The 17279-nt window shown below is 48.7% G+C and overlaps 1 protein-coding gene across 3 annotated transcripts in view; it reads right to left on the reverse strand.

The window, feature by feature from the left end:
• Window positions 1-17279, reverse strand: part of nbeal2 (neurobeachin-like 2) — a 519702-nt gene that overhangs the window by 41939 nt on the left and 460484 nt on the right. For all 3 annotated transcript variants that reach the window (XM_072468153.1, XM_072468151.1, XM_072468152.1), the window contains one exon: window positions 10454-10567. In XM_072468153.1, the coding sequence (XP_072324254.1) occupies window positions 10454-10567 (114 nt within the window). The remainder of the gene's footprint in view (window positions 1-10453; window positions 10568-17279) is intronic.

Consider the following 17279-nt stretch of genomic DNA (forward strand, 5'->3'; position numbering starts at 1 on the left):
TTTTTGCAATAGCCTACCGTGGGGAACCTTATCAAACGCTTTGCTGAAATCGATATACACCACATCAACTGCTCTACCCTCGTCTACCTGTTCAGTCACCTTCTCAAAGAACTCAATAAGGTTTGTGAGGCATGACCTACCCTTCACAAAGCCATGCTGACTATCCCTGATCATATCATTCCTATCTAGATGATTATAAATCTTGTCCCTTATAATCCCCTCCAAGACTTTACCCACTACAGACGTGAGGCTCACCGGTCTATAGTTGCCGGGGTTGTCTCTGCTCCCCTTTTTGAACAAAGGGACCACATTTGCTGTCCTCCAGTCCTCTGGCACTATTCCTGTAGCCAATGATGACATAAAAATCAAAGCCAAAGGTCCAGCAATCTCTTCCCTGGCCTCCCATAGAATCCTAGGATAAATCCCATCAGGTCCCGGGGACTTATCTATTTTCAGCCTGTCCAGAATTGCCAACACCTCTTCCCTACGTACCTCAATGCCATCTATTCTATTAGCCTGGGGCTCAGCATTCTCCTCCACAACATTATCTTTTTCCTGAGTGAATACTGACGAAAAATATTCATTTAGTATCTCGCCTATCTCTTCAGACTCCACACACAATTTCCCATCCCTGTCCTTGACTGGTCCTACTCTTTCCCTAGTCATTCGCTTATTCCTGACATACCTATAGAAAGCTTTTGGGTTTTCCTTGATCCTTCCTGCCAAATACTTCTCATGTCCCCTCCTTGCTCGTCTTAGCTCTCTCTTTAGATCCTTCCTCGCTACCTTGTAACTATCCATCGCCCCAACCGAAACTTCACACTTCATCTTCACATAGGCCTCCTTCTTCCTCTTAACAAGAGATTCCACTTCCCTGGTAAACCACGGTTCCCTCACTCGACGCCTTCCTCCCTGTCTGACCGGTACATACTTATCAAGAACACGCAGTAGCTGATCCTTGAACAAGCCCCACTTATCCAGTGTGCCCAACACTTGCAGCCTACTTCTCCACCTTATCCCCCCCAAGTCACGTCTAATGGCATCATAATTGCCCTTCCCCCAGCTATAACTCTTGCCCTGCGGTGTATACTTATCCCTTTCCATCATTAACGTAAACGTCACCGAATTGTGGTCACTGTCCCCAAAGTGCTCTCCTACCTCCAAATCCAACACCTGGCCTGGTTCATTACCCAAAACCAAATCCAACGTGGCCTCGCCTCTTGTTGGCCTGTCAACATATTGTTTCAGGAAACCCTCCTGCACACACTGTACAAAAAATGACCCATCTATTGTACTCGAACTATATCTTTTCCAGTCAATATTTGGAAAGTTAAAGTCTCCCATAATAACTACCCTGTTACTTTCGCTCATATCCAGAATCATCTTCGCCATCCTTTCCTCTACATCCCTAGAACTATTAGGAGGCCTATAAAAAACTCCCAACAGGGTGACCTCTCCTTTCCTGTTTCTAACTTCAGCCAATACTACCTCGGAAGAAGAGTCCCCATCTAGCATCCTCTCCGCCACCGTAATACTGCTCTTGACTAGCAGCGCCACACCTCCCCCTCTTTTGCCTCCTTCTCTGAGCTTACTAAAACACCTAAACCCCGGAACCTGCAACATCCATTCCTGTCCCTGCTCTATCCATGTCTTCGAAATGGCCACAACATCGAAGTCCCAGGTACCAACCCACGCTGCCAGTTCCCCTACCTTGTTTCGTATACTCCTGGCATTGAAGTAGACACACTTCAAACCACCTACCTGAACGCTGGCCCCCTCCTGCGACGTCAAATCTGTTCTCCTGACCTCTATACTCTCATTCTCCCTTACCCTAAAACTACAATCCAGGTTCCCATGCCCCTGCTGCATTAGTTTAAACCCCCCCAAAGAGCACTAACAAATCTCCCCCCCAGGATATTTGTGCCCCTCAGGTTCAGATGTAGACCATCCTGTCTGTAGAGGTCCCACCTTCCCCAGAAAGAGCCCCAGTTATCCAAAAATCTGAAACCCTCCCGCCTGCACCATCCCTGTAGCCACGTGTTTAAATGCTCTCTCTCCCTATTCCTCATCTCACTATCACGTGGCACGGGCAACAACCCAGAGATAACAACTCTGTTTGTTCTGGTTCTGAGCTTCCATCCTAGCTCCCTGAAAGCCTGCCTGACATCCTTGTCCCCTTTCCTACCTATGTCGTTGGTGCCAATGTGGACCACGACTTGGGGCTGCTCCCCCTCCCCCCTAAGGACCCGGAAAACACGATCCGAGACATCATGTGTGTATAGGGAGTACAGTAGAGGTCTGAGCACACGTCCTTGCGGGGCTCCGGTGTTGAGCACTATTGTGGAGGAGGTGCTGTTGCTTATCCTGACAGATTGCGGTCTGTTGGTGAAGAAGTCGAGGATCCAGCTGCACAGGGAGGGGTCAACTCCAAGATTGTGGAGTTTGGTTATTAGTCTTGTCGGGATAATGGTGTTGAAGGCGGAGCTGTAATCTATGAACAGCAGTCTTACATAGGTGGCCTTGTTGTCGAGGTGTTCGAGTGTTGATTGTAGAGCTAGGGAGATAGCATCTGCTGTGGACCAATTGCAGTGATAGGCAAACTGCAGTGGATCGAGACCGTTTGGGAGGCTGGCAGTGATCCATCTCATGACTATCCGCTCAAAGCATTTCATGATAACAGACATTAGGGCCACTGGTCGGTAGGCGTTGAGACATGCTACCTTGTTCTTCTTTGGTACTGGTATTATGGTGGTCTTCTTAAAGGAAGTGGGGACTTCAGAGCCGAGGAGTGAGGTGGTGAAGCTATCTGCGAATACACTCGCCAGCTGGTCTGCGCAGGCTCTGAGTGCTCGCCTAGGAACTCTGTCGGAGCCCGTTGCTTTCCGCGGATTCACGTTCAAGAAGGCAGCTCTTACTTCTGAGGCTGTAATAGTGGGCATGGGTGTGTCCAGGGCTGATGGGGCGGGTGGCACTGATACATTGGCTGACTGCTCAAAGCGGGCATAGAACTTGTTCAGATCATCGGGTAGGGATGCTCTAGCCCCAGATATTCCGCCTGGCCTTGCGTTATAGCCTGTGATCTTGTGTAGGCCCTGCCATAGTCGTAGTGGGTTAGTGTCGTTGGCCTGGGAGTCTAGTTTGATGCGGTATTGTCTTTTTGCATCCCTGTTAGCTTTCCATACGTCGTACCTGGATTTCTTATATAGGTCAGGGTCGTCAGACTTGAAAGCCTCCGTCCGGAATTTCAGCAGGGAGTGAACCTTTTGGTTGAGTCAGGGTTTACGATTGGGGAATACACGTATTGTCTTCTTTGGTGCACAGTCCTCGACCCACTTACTGATGACGTCTGTGACGGTGGTTGCGTACTTGTCCAGGTTAGCTGCTGCGGGCTTGAATATGGACCAGTCCACAGTCTCCAAGTAGTCACGGAGGATGTCCTCAGATGCCTCGGACCAGCACTGCACGGTTTTCTTGACTGGCTCAGCATGCCTGAGTTGCTGTTTGTAAGCCGGAAGTCGGAATACCTATTTGTGGTCGGATTTGCCAAAGTGAGGTCGGGGAATGGAGCGGTAGGCTCCTTTGATGCTCGAGTAGCAGTGATCCAGGGTGTTTGCACCTCTGATGGAGGCTCATGAACTACAGAGGGGATCCCATTTCATCCTTAGAGACCCCTGCGTGAATTGTACTGAGCATTCCTATTTCTATCCTCATACTGAGAACCTTTTCCAACTGATCAGCAGCTTGTCTAAACTTTTGCTAATGATGCTCTAGATACTTAGTGCACATAACCAAGTTGTAGTAGCGGAGTACCAACATCTTCATCTCCCACATGCCCGACAAAAGATTTAGAAAATGTTGTTTCCTTCAAATTCTCTGTTCACTAATGTCTTTCACGTCATAGGAAAAGAAGTAGCCCATTCATTCCCTCGAGTCGAATCTTTCATTTAATTAGGTCATGGCTGGTCTGTACCTTAGCTCCATTTCTCTGCCCAATGTCTTTTGATACCTTCTGCCAACAAATATATATCAAACCCAGTCTTGAAAGTTTCGGCTGTCCAGCAGTCATAGTCTTTTGGGAGTAGCGAGTTCCTTACCTTCATTATCCTCAGTATTAAGAAGTGTCCACTACAAACTGTCCAGACTTCATTTCCTTTTGATGACTTCACCTTCTGTCCTAATCTATTTGGCTGTCTCTCATGATCACAAATGGAACTCTCACATCTCCTCCCTGGCCAAAATATTTTTTCTTCAGAAGCTTGTTACCTCTTTGCTGCCAAATACTTTTCTTCTGAATATACCTCTGCTCTTTGTAATGCCCAAGAGAATCTAACTTGAGGGAAGGCTGTGTCTAGGCACCATCGCCAATGCAAGTTGGAGTACTGCATGCGCATGTACAAATGCAATGTTGTTGCATGGTTTGCGGGAAATTTGACTCCATTGATGGTTGAAAAGCAAAACAAGTCAGAGAGTATGGATAGTTTCTCTCCTGGAATGCCTTACTGAACAACACACCACGGCCTCTATTTACTCGAAACAAAATTGTTTGGACTTGGATATTAAGAAAACAGTGTCAAAATTTGCTGCTAACATCGAATCTGAGGTACAGTAAATTCCGCCAATTATAGATAGGCTAGCATGTTAGGCCAACAGATGGCAGATGCAGTTTAATGTAAAAATGTGAAATATCACAATATGAAAGTGTGGTAGTCTGTGTAGAGTTATTACGGCACCTGGTAATGCTGGAACACCATTGGTAGATATTGTATGTTTCTTATTGGTCAAGCTGTATGGTAGCTCCGCCCTGCAAGGCGGGGTATTAGAGCCCGTGCTGCCCCAGCAGCCTTCATTCTGTACCTGAGCTGCTGGGGGAAACATCTAGCTTAACAAAGCCTTCAGTTGGACTACAACCTCGCTTTAGTGGTCATTGATCGTGCATCAATTTAATAAGCTAGATTTAAAAGGATGGAGCTCCGAATCAAGCCGGAGTGTCTGCAACTCAGCCCCCACGCGGCGAACTCAGCGGCAATCTTCAAGCACTGGCTGCCGTGTTTTAAAGGATATCTCGGAACGGCCGAAAACACACCCACGGCAGAACAAAAAATGAAAGTCCTGCACTCGAGGGTGAGCCCGGACATTTACACCCTCATCGAGGATGCGGAAGACTTCGATGCAACAATAGAGCTGCTAAAAGGACATTATATTCGCCCGGTAAACCAAGTCTACGCCCGACATCTGCTAGCAATGAGGCGACAAATCCCTGGGGAATCGTTGGAAGAATTCTACCGTGCGCTCCTGGTGTTGGGGAGAGACTGCAGCTGCCCGCAAGTTTTGGCGAGGGACCACACAGAACTCTTGGTCCGGGATGCTTTCGTGGCAGGTATGCTGTCCTCCCAAATCCGCCAGCGATTGCTGGAAAAAGACACCCTAGGCCTCAAGGAGGCACGGGCCCTTGCAGGCTCCCTGGATGTGGCCTCCAGAAACGCCCGCGCTTACGTTCCCGACCGCGCGGCAGCCCCTTGGGCAGCGTGGAGCCCCTCCGCAGCCGACCCAGAGACATCCCCCACAAGCTTGTGCTGCAAGGCAACCTGGCAACCCTGGGGGGCCCCGCTGCTACTTTTGCGGGCAGGCCAAGCACCCCCGCCAGCGCTGCCTGGCCCGCGCATCCACCTGCAAGGGATGCGGTAAAAAGGGCCCCTTTGTGGTGGTATGCAAGGCTCATGCGGTCGCCGCGGTCTCCGGTGACGAATGTGGACCGCCACCACAAACCTCTCCACGGTCCCCGTGCGGCCAGCAGGCGCCGCCATCTTCCTACTCCAGGGCCACGTGCGGCCCCTGGGCGCCGCCATCTTGTCCCGCGGACGCCACGTTCGATGGATGGGCGCCGCCATTTTGTGCACCCCCAGCCATGTGCGACCAATGGGAGCCGCCATCTTGGATGGACTCCCAGGACCCCAGCTCGGCTGACTGCACACCGCCCGAAGAGAACACTCAACTGCTGAGATTAGCCTCGGTGACCCTGGACCAGTCCCGGCCTCGAACACTCTCAACTGCTACAACAACAGTACTAATCAATGGGCACGAGACGTCCTGCTTAATCGACTCTGGGAGCACGGAGAGCTTCATATACCCCGACACGGTAAGGCGCTGTTCTCTTCTCATCCACCCCGTTAATCAAAAAATCTCTCTGGCCTCCGGTTCCTACTCAGGAGAGATAAAGGGGTTTGTGTAGCAAACCTCACAGTCCAGGGAAGGGAGTTTAGAAATTACCGGCTCTACGTCCTTCCTAGCCATCCTCCGCTACGTAGTGCGAAATGGAGTTATAGGCCCCGACCCTGAACGCATGCGGCCCCTTATGGAGTTCCCCCTCCCTCACTGCTCCAAGACCCCGAAGCGCTGCCTAGGGTTTTTCTCTTACTATGCCAAGTGGGTCCCCAACTATGCGGACAAGGCCCGTCCCCGATCCAATCCACAGCTTTTCCCCTGCCGATAGAGGCCCGCCAGGCCTTCAGCCGCATCAAAGCAGGCATTGCAAAGGCCACGATGCACGCCATCGACGAGTCCCTCCCCTTCCAGGTCGAGAGCGACGCGTCTGACATAGCTCTGGCAGCCAACCTCAACCAAGCGGGCAGACCCGTGGCCTTCTTCTCACGTACCCTCCATACTTCCGAAATCCGCCACTCCTCAGTCGAAAAGGAGGCCCAGGCCATAGTAGAAGCTGTGCGACATTGGAGGCATTACCTGGCCGGCAGGAGATTCACTCTCCTCACTGACCAACGGTCGGTTGCTTTCATGTTCGATAATGCACAGCGGGGCAAGATAAAAAACGATAAGATCTTGCGGTGGAGGATCAAACTCTCCACCTACAACTACGAGATCTTGTATCGTCCCGAGAAGCTAAACGAGCCTCCTGACGCCCTGTCCCGCGGCACATGTGCCAACGCACAAGTGGACCGCCTCCGAGCCCTCCACAAGGACATCTGCCACCCGGGGGTCACTCGCTTTTTCCACTTTATCAAGACCCGCAACCTGCCCTACTCCATCGAGTAGGTCAGGACAGCCCAGGGACTGCCAAATCTGCGCGGAGTGCAAATCGCAGTCCTACCGGCCAGAGAAAGCGCACCTGATAAAGGCTTCCCGTCCCTTTGAACGCCTCAGCATGGACTTCAAAGGTCCCCTCCCTCCACCGACCGCAACACGTACTTCCTGAACGTGATTGACGAGTACTCCCGGTTCCCATTCGCCATCCCCTGCCCTGACATGACCTCAACCACCGTCATCAAGGCCCTCCATAGCATCTTTGCACTGTTCGGGTTCCCCGCTTACATACATAGTGATAGGGGGTCCTCCTTTATGAGCGACAAACTGCGTCAATTCCTGCTCAGCAAGGGCATCGCGTCGAGCAGGACGACCAGTTACAACCCCCGGGGTAATGGACAGATAGAGAGGGAGAACGGAACGGTCTGGAAGACCGTCCTACTGGCCCTACGGTCCAGGAATCTCCCAGTCTGCCGCTGGCAGGAAGTCCTCCCGGATGCCCTCTACTCCATCCGGTCACTGCTTTGTACCACAACCAACCAAACACCTCACGAACATCTCCTTGTCTTCCCCAGGAAGTCCTCCTCTGGGACCTCGCTCCCGACCTGGCTGGCAGCTCCCGGACCCATCCTGCTCCGAAAACACGTGCGGGCGCACAAGTCGGACCCGTTGGTCGAGAGGGTCCGTCTTCTCCACGCTAACCCCCAGTACCCCTACGTGGCGTACCCCGACGGACGACACGATACGGTCTCCCTACGAGACCTGGCGCCCGCCGGAGCCTCACACACACCCCAGCCACCAGTCCCACCCTCCCTCCCACCAGTGCACCTTACAGGAGGATCGGTCCTTCTGTCGGCCCCGACTAGGCCCCCCCCCATCCACCGACGCACCCCACAGACGCTCCTTTCCCAGGTCAACTGTTTTCCCCACCAGCGCCATCTAGGGGTGTCGAACCTGCCACAGAGATCGAGGCCACGCCCCGGAGTCACAGACGCCCGAGCCTCCACCGGAGTCACCACCGAAGCTTCGACGATCACAGAGGACGACCAGGGCCCCCAATCGACTGATTTCTTCATTTTAAAGTGTATAGTTAATTATGAATCATAAATTGTAAATAGTAAATAGAATTGTAAACAGTTACAAAATGCTGCACGGACGTATTACGGTACCTCCATAACTATAATTGCTACCACGTTACCATGTTGTAATATCAGGCCACCACCCCCGCCGGACTCTTTTTTAACAGGGGGTGAATGTGGTAGTCTGTGTCGAGGTATTACGGTACCTGGTAATGCTGGAACACCATTGGTAGATATTGTATGTTTCCTATTGGTCAAGCTGTATGGTAGCTCCGCCCTGCAAGGTGGGGTATAAGAGCCCATGCCGCCCCAACAGCCTTCATTCTGTACCTGAGCTGCTGGAGGAAACATAGAACAGACAGTGCAGAAGGAGGCCATTCGGCCCATCGAGTCTGCACCGACCCACTTATGCCCTCACTTCCACCCTATCCCCGTCCAGCTTATTAAAGCCTTCAGTTGGATTACAACCTCGCTTTAGTGGTCATTGATCGTGCATCAGAAAGTAAGTAGGAAAAGGAAGCATATCTTGAATGGTCATATTTGAAATAAACTACAAAAGTGGAGAAGCTGAGGGAACTTGGCATTTTGGTTGTCAAAAGTGACAGCACAAGTAGATAAGGCCATGAAAAGACGATAAACCTTGGCATCTTCGTAGACTTAATGCTTATGTTGTCCAACTAATTAAGGGCATCAATCAACAAACCAATAGAATATAAAAATATGTTGGTAATGTTGAACTTGTAGAAGACTGTGGTTAGGTCACAGGTGGAATAAATGTACCGTTTTTTGGCACCTTGAATATACTGCTCTGTACTTGAGTTTATTCCCAGGCCCATTTTTCTTCCCTCCTCTCCTAAAGTCACTGACTCTTTCTGGATTAGTGCAATTAGAGGTAGTTATTGTTGTGGGACTGGTGTTCTACATCGACCAAATCGTGCAAGGATGGCAGAATTCTAGTACCTTACCCAGGTGGTTGTTCTTTCTTGAATTGTGACCGTTAGTGGTACCAGATTATTCATCTACCGTGTGGATTATAGTTCCTATTGAATGACTCTGGCATGAGCCAGGTTAGTTTCAGTAATGGTGAACATGGAACTATCATTGATGGTTGTAAAAACCCATCTGGTTCACTAATGTCCTTTCAGGAAGAAAGTCTGTCATCCTTATCTAGTCTGGCCTGCATGTGACTCCAGATCCACAGCTATGCCCTTTGAACTGGCCTAGAAAGCCAATTAGTCCAAAGGCAATTAGGGATGGGCATCAAATGCTGGCCTTGCCAGTGACACCCACATCCCATGACAGAAAGAAATGACATTGAATAAGGCAAAATTCAGTCTTGGCTGGAATGCCTTTTCCTACTTGGCCAAATATCCCCATTGAAGCTCCCTGTCTGGTTTCACACATGAATGATGATCAATAAAATAAGCTGCCAGCATCAATTGTGAAAAAAGTTAACAAAAAAGCACTTACAAAAAAAAAAAGGCCCGGGGGGCATGGAGAATAAATTTCCCAGAAAGATCGCGGGAATGAAGGACTTCAGCTTTGTGAAGGTTGCAGAGAGGCTGGAGGTTTTCTCTTTAGAACAGAAGGATAAAGAACGTTTTAATAGAGTTTAAAATTCTGCTGGATCTTGGATCACGTAAATAAGAAGTAATTGCTTACCAAGAGTGTGGTTAGTGATACACCATCAATAACACACGGCGAGTGATGAACGTAACTGAGGCTTTAATACACTAAACAGCAAGCCTCCTGCCTCTGGACCCGAACTGGGTCCGGAGGCGGAGACTTGCCATCTTTATACATAAGCCTGAGGGGAGGAGCCACAGGCGGAGCCAGCTTGGTCAAGCCCAGGCATGCACAATACAGTACAATACAATGCCATACAATGCAATGCCGTGGTTTACCACAGTTAGAACTTGGAATTTGCTACCACAGGGAATAGTTGAGGTGAATAGCATAGATGCATTATTTTTTTTCTTCTTATATTTATTCACTCACATGGGAGTTTAGAGTAAATAGGTGATGTGGATTGCCACTCAGTAGCTCTTTCCAGTTGAGAAAATGTCCTTTTACTTCTATCTTTTTGGGCATGACTAGCAAACATGTATTACCTATCACCAAGGGGAAGCAAGGTAAATAAATGAATACAGAAAAGAAGGATATGTTGATCGGGTTAAACAAAGTATAGTGGGGGGATAAACACCAGCATAAACTAGGTGACTTGAATGGTCTGTTTTATTCTGTAAAGTCTATGTGGAAAGGGGGGGTGAGGAAAGGGGCGCCCCATCCTTAAATATTTTTCCCTCTACATGCGGTAGGTCCACTGAATAACCATTTACCTCAACAAAGAAGGATTTGAGTTGGCACAGGTGCCCAAAGACACTTGGTATGTAGTTGAATCGTGCCAAGCGTCTGGCAGCATTCTCTGCAGTAAGACGTGGAGGATGTGCTTCCTGGAAGGAAAGGAGAATTAAATAAATGCAGGAATTCATATTTTTTCATTATTAGGGATGTAAATACTCCTTCCCAACACCCCAGCTTTCTCCACCCCTCCTGGGATGAGAGGGTTCTCCCAAGAGGAGAGATTGAGTACAATGTGCCTTTATTCTCTCAAATTCAGAAGAATTTGAAGATATCTCATTGAATTGTGTAAAATTAATAGACTGATTAAGGGGGTAGATGCTGAGAGGCTGTTTTCCCTGGCTAGAACTCAGATCTAGGGGTCTTACTTTCAGGATATGGAATTGGCCAGTCAGAACTCAGCTGAGGAGAAATTTCTTGACTCAGACTATTCTGAATCTTTGGAATTCTCTACTCCAGAGGGCTGTGGGTGCTTAGTCATCAAGGATACTCAGGAATGCGAAGGAGGTTGAGGGGCGACCTGATAGAGGGCTACAAAATTATGAGGGGCATAGACAGAGTGGATAGTCAGAGACTTTTTCCCAGGGTAGAGGGGTCAATTACTAGGGGGCATAGGTTTAAGGTGCGAGGTGCAAGGTTTAGAGGAGATGTACGAGGTAAGTTGTTTTTACACAGAGGGTAGTGGTGCCTGGAACTCGTTGCCGGAGGAGGTGGTGGAAGCAGGGACGATAGTGACGTTTAAGGGGCATCTTGACAAATACATGAATAGGATGGGAATAGAGGGATACGGACCCCGGAAGTGTGGAAGATTTCAGTTTAGACGGGCTGCATGGTCGGCGCAGGCTTGGAGGGCCGAAGGGCCTGTTCCTGTGCTGTACTTTTCTTTGTTCTTTGTTTGTTCTAATCAAATTGATTTTAAATACTAAGTATAGCAAGGAATATTGGGATAGGATAGGAGTGCAGTTTGTGTAGAACTTTAGCCATGATCTTATTGAATGGCGGAGGAGGAGCACATGACCTACTCCTGCTTCTATTTCTTACGTTCTCTTCTGAAGATGCTATTTGTGCTGAGGAATGTGGTACCTCCTAATCAGAGGCTCATTGAGAAGGCTACTGCAGGAAAAATACCTACTTGGAGTCCCAGGGTCATGGATCCAAGCCACAGTTAAGTAATGTTGGGGAGGGGGAGGGTGCTGCTTGGTTTTATTGAGTTTTAGCTGCCCTGCAACGCCACATGGCAACAGGCCCGCCTGCAGCTGAGTTAATATCAGTGGCGGCAGGATGAGGCCTTTAAATGGTCATTAATTTGCCACTTACCGGCCTCACTAGGCAGTGGGGAGGGAAAGGTGACCATTGGCCTTCCTGCCCAAACGTTAATTCTGGTAAACCACAATCCCACCTATTTACATGCCCTTCCCATCTCCAAGCTCACCACCAGCAAGAGCAAATTATTCCACCCACTAACAGGAATGTTAGAATTGTTTTTTGGGAGGAAAGCATGTGACATTAACAGTAAAGATATGGGGTGGGATTCACCGCTTCTGAGACTTAGGGCAATCGGCGTTTTAAGCTGGAATCGGGGGAGGAGCTGTTTTTCCGATGCTCAGCCCTCTCAAAAACGGCATACTCGAGGAGGACGGCGCCGCCATTGGCACGGCCTCAGGACGTCATCTGAGGCCCTCCCCCGATGTTCCGCCCCCCAATGGGCCGGGTCACCGACGGCGTGGGGCGCGTGCCCTCACAATTTTCAGGGACCTCGCGTGGCGGCTGCGGACTGTGTCCAGCGCCGCCACAGTCGGGAGGAGCCTTCCTGCTGGAAGGGGGGACTTCGGCGAGGGCTGGGGGGACTGGCGGGGGGTGATCCGGGTGTGGCGAGGGGAGTTACGGGGGCAGGTTTTGGCAGGCTGGGTCTGCGCACAGCCGCCACCATGTTGTACAGCGCCGCCGTTGCAGGCAACCGACGTGCACATGCACGTCCACAGACCCGGCCATTCTCTGGCTGTATCCACCGGTAAGGGGCTTTACCGGGTGCGGCAGCTAGCCCCCCACTGGGCGGAGGATCGGTGTGGGGGTGCGCCGACCTTTTGATCGTAAGACCAGACGGATCCTGCGGATATAGCCGCAGAATCGGAGAATCTAGTCCTAAGTGTTGATGCCAACAAGAATCTGGACTTTTAAGACAAGAAAACCTGTGCTGCACCTGGACCGATTCCGCTACCATTGAGGGGCTACCACCTGTGTGCTGCGTGGAAAACAATCGGTTCCAATGAAAAACGGTGCGGGATTCGCCGGGTGCGTGATCAATATTCGGGAGGCTGACAAGTTGCAATCGCATTACACTCCTTACACACACTTCTCCCAGCCAAAACGATGGCACTGGTTGTGCTGGAGCATACAATTATGGGTCGTCTGGGGCCAGAGGGCACCCAGCGGGATGCCCTGGGGGGACACCTATGCGGCTCATCGCAGCAGATTCAAAGTGGGTTGTTAGCGGTGTGTGCAGCTGCAAGGCTGTCTTGCCGTCTGCGGCAATGGTGCTCCATGCCCGTCCACCCCGACCCCAAAGCCCACCTTCTGTTTCCCCCCACTGCTCCCCCCAGCCCTGGCAAAAGACCCCCCAGCCAGCGGCACAATTGTCAGCAAACTATGGCGATGTTGGACACCTTCCATACCTCCTCTCTCTCCCTCAGCAGCCGCCATGCTGGTTTCACGATTTAAAAAAATAAATTTAGAGTACCCAATTCATTTTTTCCAATTAAGGGGCAATTTAGCGTGGCCAATCCACCTACCTTGCACATCTTTGGGTTGTGGGGGCGAAACCCACGCAAAGACGGGGAGAATGTGCAAACTCCACACGGACAGTGACCCAGAGCCGGGATCGAACCTGGGACCTTGGCACCGTGAGGCAGCAGGGCTAACCCACTGCGCCACCGTGCTGGCCCCGGTTTCACGATTTTTAAAAGCACAAGTGAACTGCACCGTCGGGAACTCGGCCCATCGGAGGCGGAGAATCGTGGAGGCCCCGGAGAACACCGGGTCGGGCCCGCTAATGATATGCAAGTGGTGCCTACTGTGCGTGTGGAGTGAAACACATTAACGCCGTTTTCCAGGTGACGGAGAATCGCGATTTGGCGTCAAATCGGAGCCTGCCGCGATTTTGCCGTCGGAAGCTATTCTCTGCCCAATTGCATTTCTTAATTTCAGCGTCGGCTAACGGAGAATCCCGCCCATGAGATTTATCCAGTATCTATATTGGGACCAAATAACGAACATCAGGCTAGAAGAGGGAGGATCAAATATGTTTCAAGTGAAGAGAGGAGCACGATAAGGCTGTGTACTGTTGCCAAAATTATTCAATCTGCACAGGACAAATAAACAGAGAATTCAATGTACTACCGGGTTAAAAATTGGAGGCAAGAATATAACAAACTTAGCATTAGCTACAAAATCAGAAGGGGCCCTACAAAATATTGCAGACCACGTAAAATCTAGAATTAAATCATATTTAATGGATTAAATATGAACACCAAACTGACAAAACTAATGGTAGTTAGAAGGAATACATTCAGAAACTAGAATGAAGATTTAAGTGGATAGTGCCACACTGAAATACATAGATAAAGTTGTCTCCTTAGCACAAATGACACAGAAGATGGCAGATGTGATGCAGAAGTTAGAAGAAGGATAGAGATAGACAGAAGTAATTTTGTGAAGATGAAGACCTGTCCACTGCAGAAATCATCTCGGGCAGGACGGAACATTTGACTGACCAGCAAAATGTTTGCTGCCTTTTCGGTGGGAATTTACGGTCCTGTGGTGGGCGTGACTAGAAAATCCTGCCAGACAGATATGTTAATAACAAGAAAATTCAAAGGTTGTAACAAGGAAAAACTCATAAGATGCTACATTCCATCCACAGATCTGTATGCCTCAGAAACGTGGACAATAAGTAAAGATCAGGAGAAGAAAACATCAGTGGAAGAAAATAGAGGCCTTTGAAATGAGGATGCGAAGCTGTATGCTAAAAATCCCACACACAGACCATAAGAGCAATGAAGAGGTGCTTGAATTAGCAAGAGTGAAAAGAACTCTAAAAAATTACATTCAGAAAACAAAATGTCAGTATTTCAGTTATTTGATCAGAGCTGAAAAGCTAGGGATCTCTTCACGAGGGCAAAGTGGAGAGCAGCAGAAAGAGGAGTTGACGGAGGTCTAGTTGGATGACAGATGCTACAGTACATTGCATGAGGATGAGGCAAGACAAACAAGCATGGCATGCCATGACAAATCTCCGGCAGCAGTAGCTACGAGCAGCGGCAGGGGATGGAACTTAGCTGACCAAAATTAGGGTATCAACTGATAAATGTGACATGGAGCCGGCTCAATGGGCTGAATGGACTTCCCTTTCTTATATTCAAATCAGTGTTATTGCCATTTTTGGGATGTGTGGCAAAGTTAATTCAGTACCCTGAGGCGGGAGTCATGGGCCATCTTCTTGAAGGGTTTAAAATGATAGAGCAGCTTGCAACTTCAGAGAACAATTAAGTAAACCATAGTATGTGAGACTGGGATATATAGGCCAGGTAAGGTACAACAATCCAATTGCTTTATGTTCATTTTTACTGATACCAGCTTTTATTTCCATCATTTTAAATTTTGCACCAAATTTAATTTCTTATGTTGCTCGAGTGGGGTTTGTACTCGTACGTATGGATTATTAGTCCAGTGACTACACTAATCCCATTTTCCAGCGCTTGGCCCATATCTCTGGAGGTTATATAGGAGCCAAGTGAATATCTAAATACTTGAATGGTACAAGAGGTTTGACTCAACCACCCTTTCAGACTCCCAATGCCCTCTGGGTGAAAAGGTTTCTCCTCAATCCCCCTCTTAGCCTTCTACCTCTTACCTTAAGTATATGCCCCCTGGTTATTGCTCGCTCTACTACTCGAAAAAGTGCTTCCTATTAATTCTATCCATGTCTCTCATAACGTTGTACACCTCTATTAGGTCATCCCTCAACCTTCGCTACTCGAAGGAAAACAGCCCTAGCTTATCCAATCTCTCGTTATAACTCCGACCCTCCAGCCCAGGCAGCACCCTGGTAAATCTCCTCCGCACCCTCTCCAGTGCAATCAGATTCTTCCTATATCACAGTGACCAGAACTGCACAGTACACCCGTTGTGGTCTAAACAGCTTTTATACAGTTTCAGCATGACTTCCCTGCTCTTGTATTCTATTCCTTGGCTAATAAAAGCAAGTATCCCCAATGCCTTCTTAACCACCTTATCTACCTGCGCAATCACCTTCAGGGATCTGTGGATATGCGTGCCAAGGTCCCCCTGATCTTCAGCACTTTCCAAGGTCCTACCATTCATAGCGTAATCATTTGCCTTTTTAGCCCTCCTCAAGTGCATTACCTCATACTTTTCAAGTTGAATTCCATTTGCCACTGCCCTGTCCACTTGACCAATCCATTGATATCCTCCTGCAGTCTATGGCTATCCTCCTCACTATTTGCTGCCCTACCAATTTTCATGTCATGCACAAACGTCTTGATCACACTCAACGGATCCCCATCTGTACCTTGTTGTTCCTTTTAATTTCTGTTATTTTAATCTCATGTGAGAAACTTTGTTCTTATCTCAGAACTGCTGTTGGTCATTCTGGTGAAGTTGGAAATAAATAAGTATTACACAGGCCTGAGGCAGGTCTTTTGGAGTGAAGGCCCAAGTTAATAAAAGTTAAAGTGACTCCCCAGAGGGAATCCTATCGTCTTGAAGTTCTGACTGAATGTTTCCACCAGAAGATCGTCATCATAAGTCCAACCGCTGGTTTCAATCACTCTGCGTCCTGGAAGGACAGCCTACTGCTGCGATGACATCTGAAGCAAGGACACTCATCTTAATCCCTCTTATTTTTATCCTTTTCCCCCTCCCTCGGCATGTGTGTTTGGGTAGAGGTTGGGACGGTAAAAGGGGACAGTAGTAGATTAGCTGCCAGTTATTGTATTATAAGTAGTACTTACAAATCTGGTGCCTCTAAGTCATTGGAGCAGACAAGGGCCAAAGATCTCAGAAACTTTATACAAATTATATGAGTTAATCCACTTGTTTTGAGACTCCGGGGTCTGTGGGGCTGGAATTGAAAGTGCAGTAACTCAGGGTGTCGTAACCATTCCCCTACATTTAAGTCCAAATCATTAAAGTACATTAAGGGCCACAGCACTGAGCTCTACGAAACCTCACAGGAAACAAACTTCTAGTCATTGAAACATCAATTGTCCAGGTACGGAAATTGAAATAGTATAATAACCGAAAGTAAATCACCATCTGCTTCCTATCTCTCAGCCAATTTTGGATCCAATGTGCCACTTTGCCTTGGATCCCATGGGCCCATACTTTCTGGACCAGTCTGCCATGAGGGACCTTATCAAAAGCCTTGCTAAAGTCCAAAAAGATCACAACAAATGCACTCTTGTCAACACTCCTGGTTACCTCCTCAGAAAAATTGATTATATTTGTCAACCATCAATTGCAGATGTATTCTGTCCCTCAGAATTCTTCCTCGTAACTTCCCCATCACCGAAGTTAGACTGACTGGCTTTAATTTCCTGGTCTATCCCTATCGCCCTTTTTCAATAATGGGACAATGTCAGCATTCCTCTGGAACCTCACTTGTGAACAGAGAGAATTTGAAAATTACTGCCTGTGCCGTTGATATCTCGTTCCCTTGCCTCCTTCAACAGCTTGGGATACATCTCATCCAGGCCTGCTGATATATCCATTTTTAAGGCTACTAAA

This window comes from Scyliorhinus torazame, chromosome 11 (genome assembly GCF_047496885.1).
Source record: "Scyliorhinus torazame isolate Kashiwa2021f chromosome 11, sScyTor2.1, whole genome shotgun sequence".
Classification (NCBI taxonomy): Eukaryota; Metazoa; Chordata; class Chondrichthyes; order Carcharhiniformes; family Scyliorhinidae; genus Scyliorhinus; species Scyliorhinus torazame.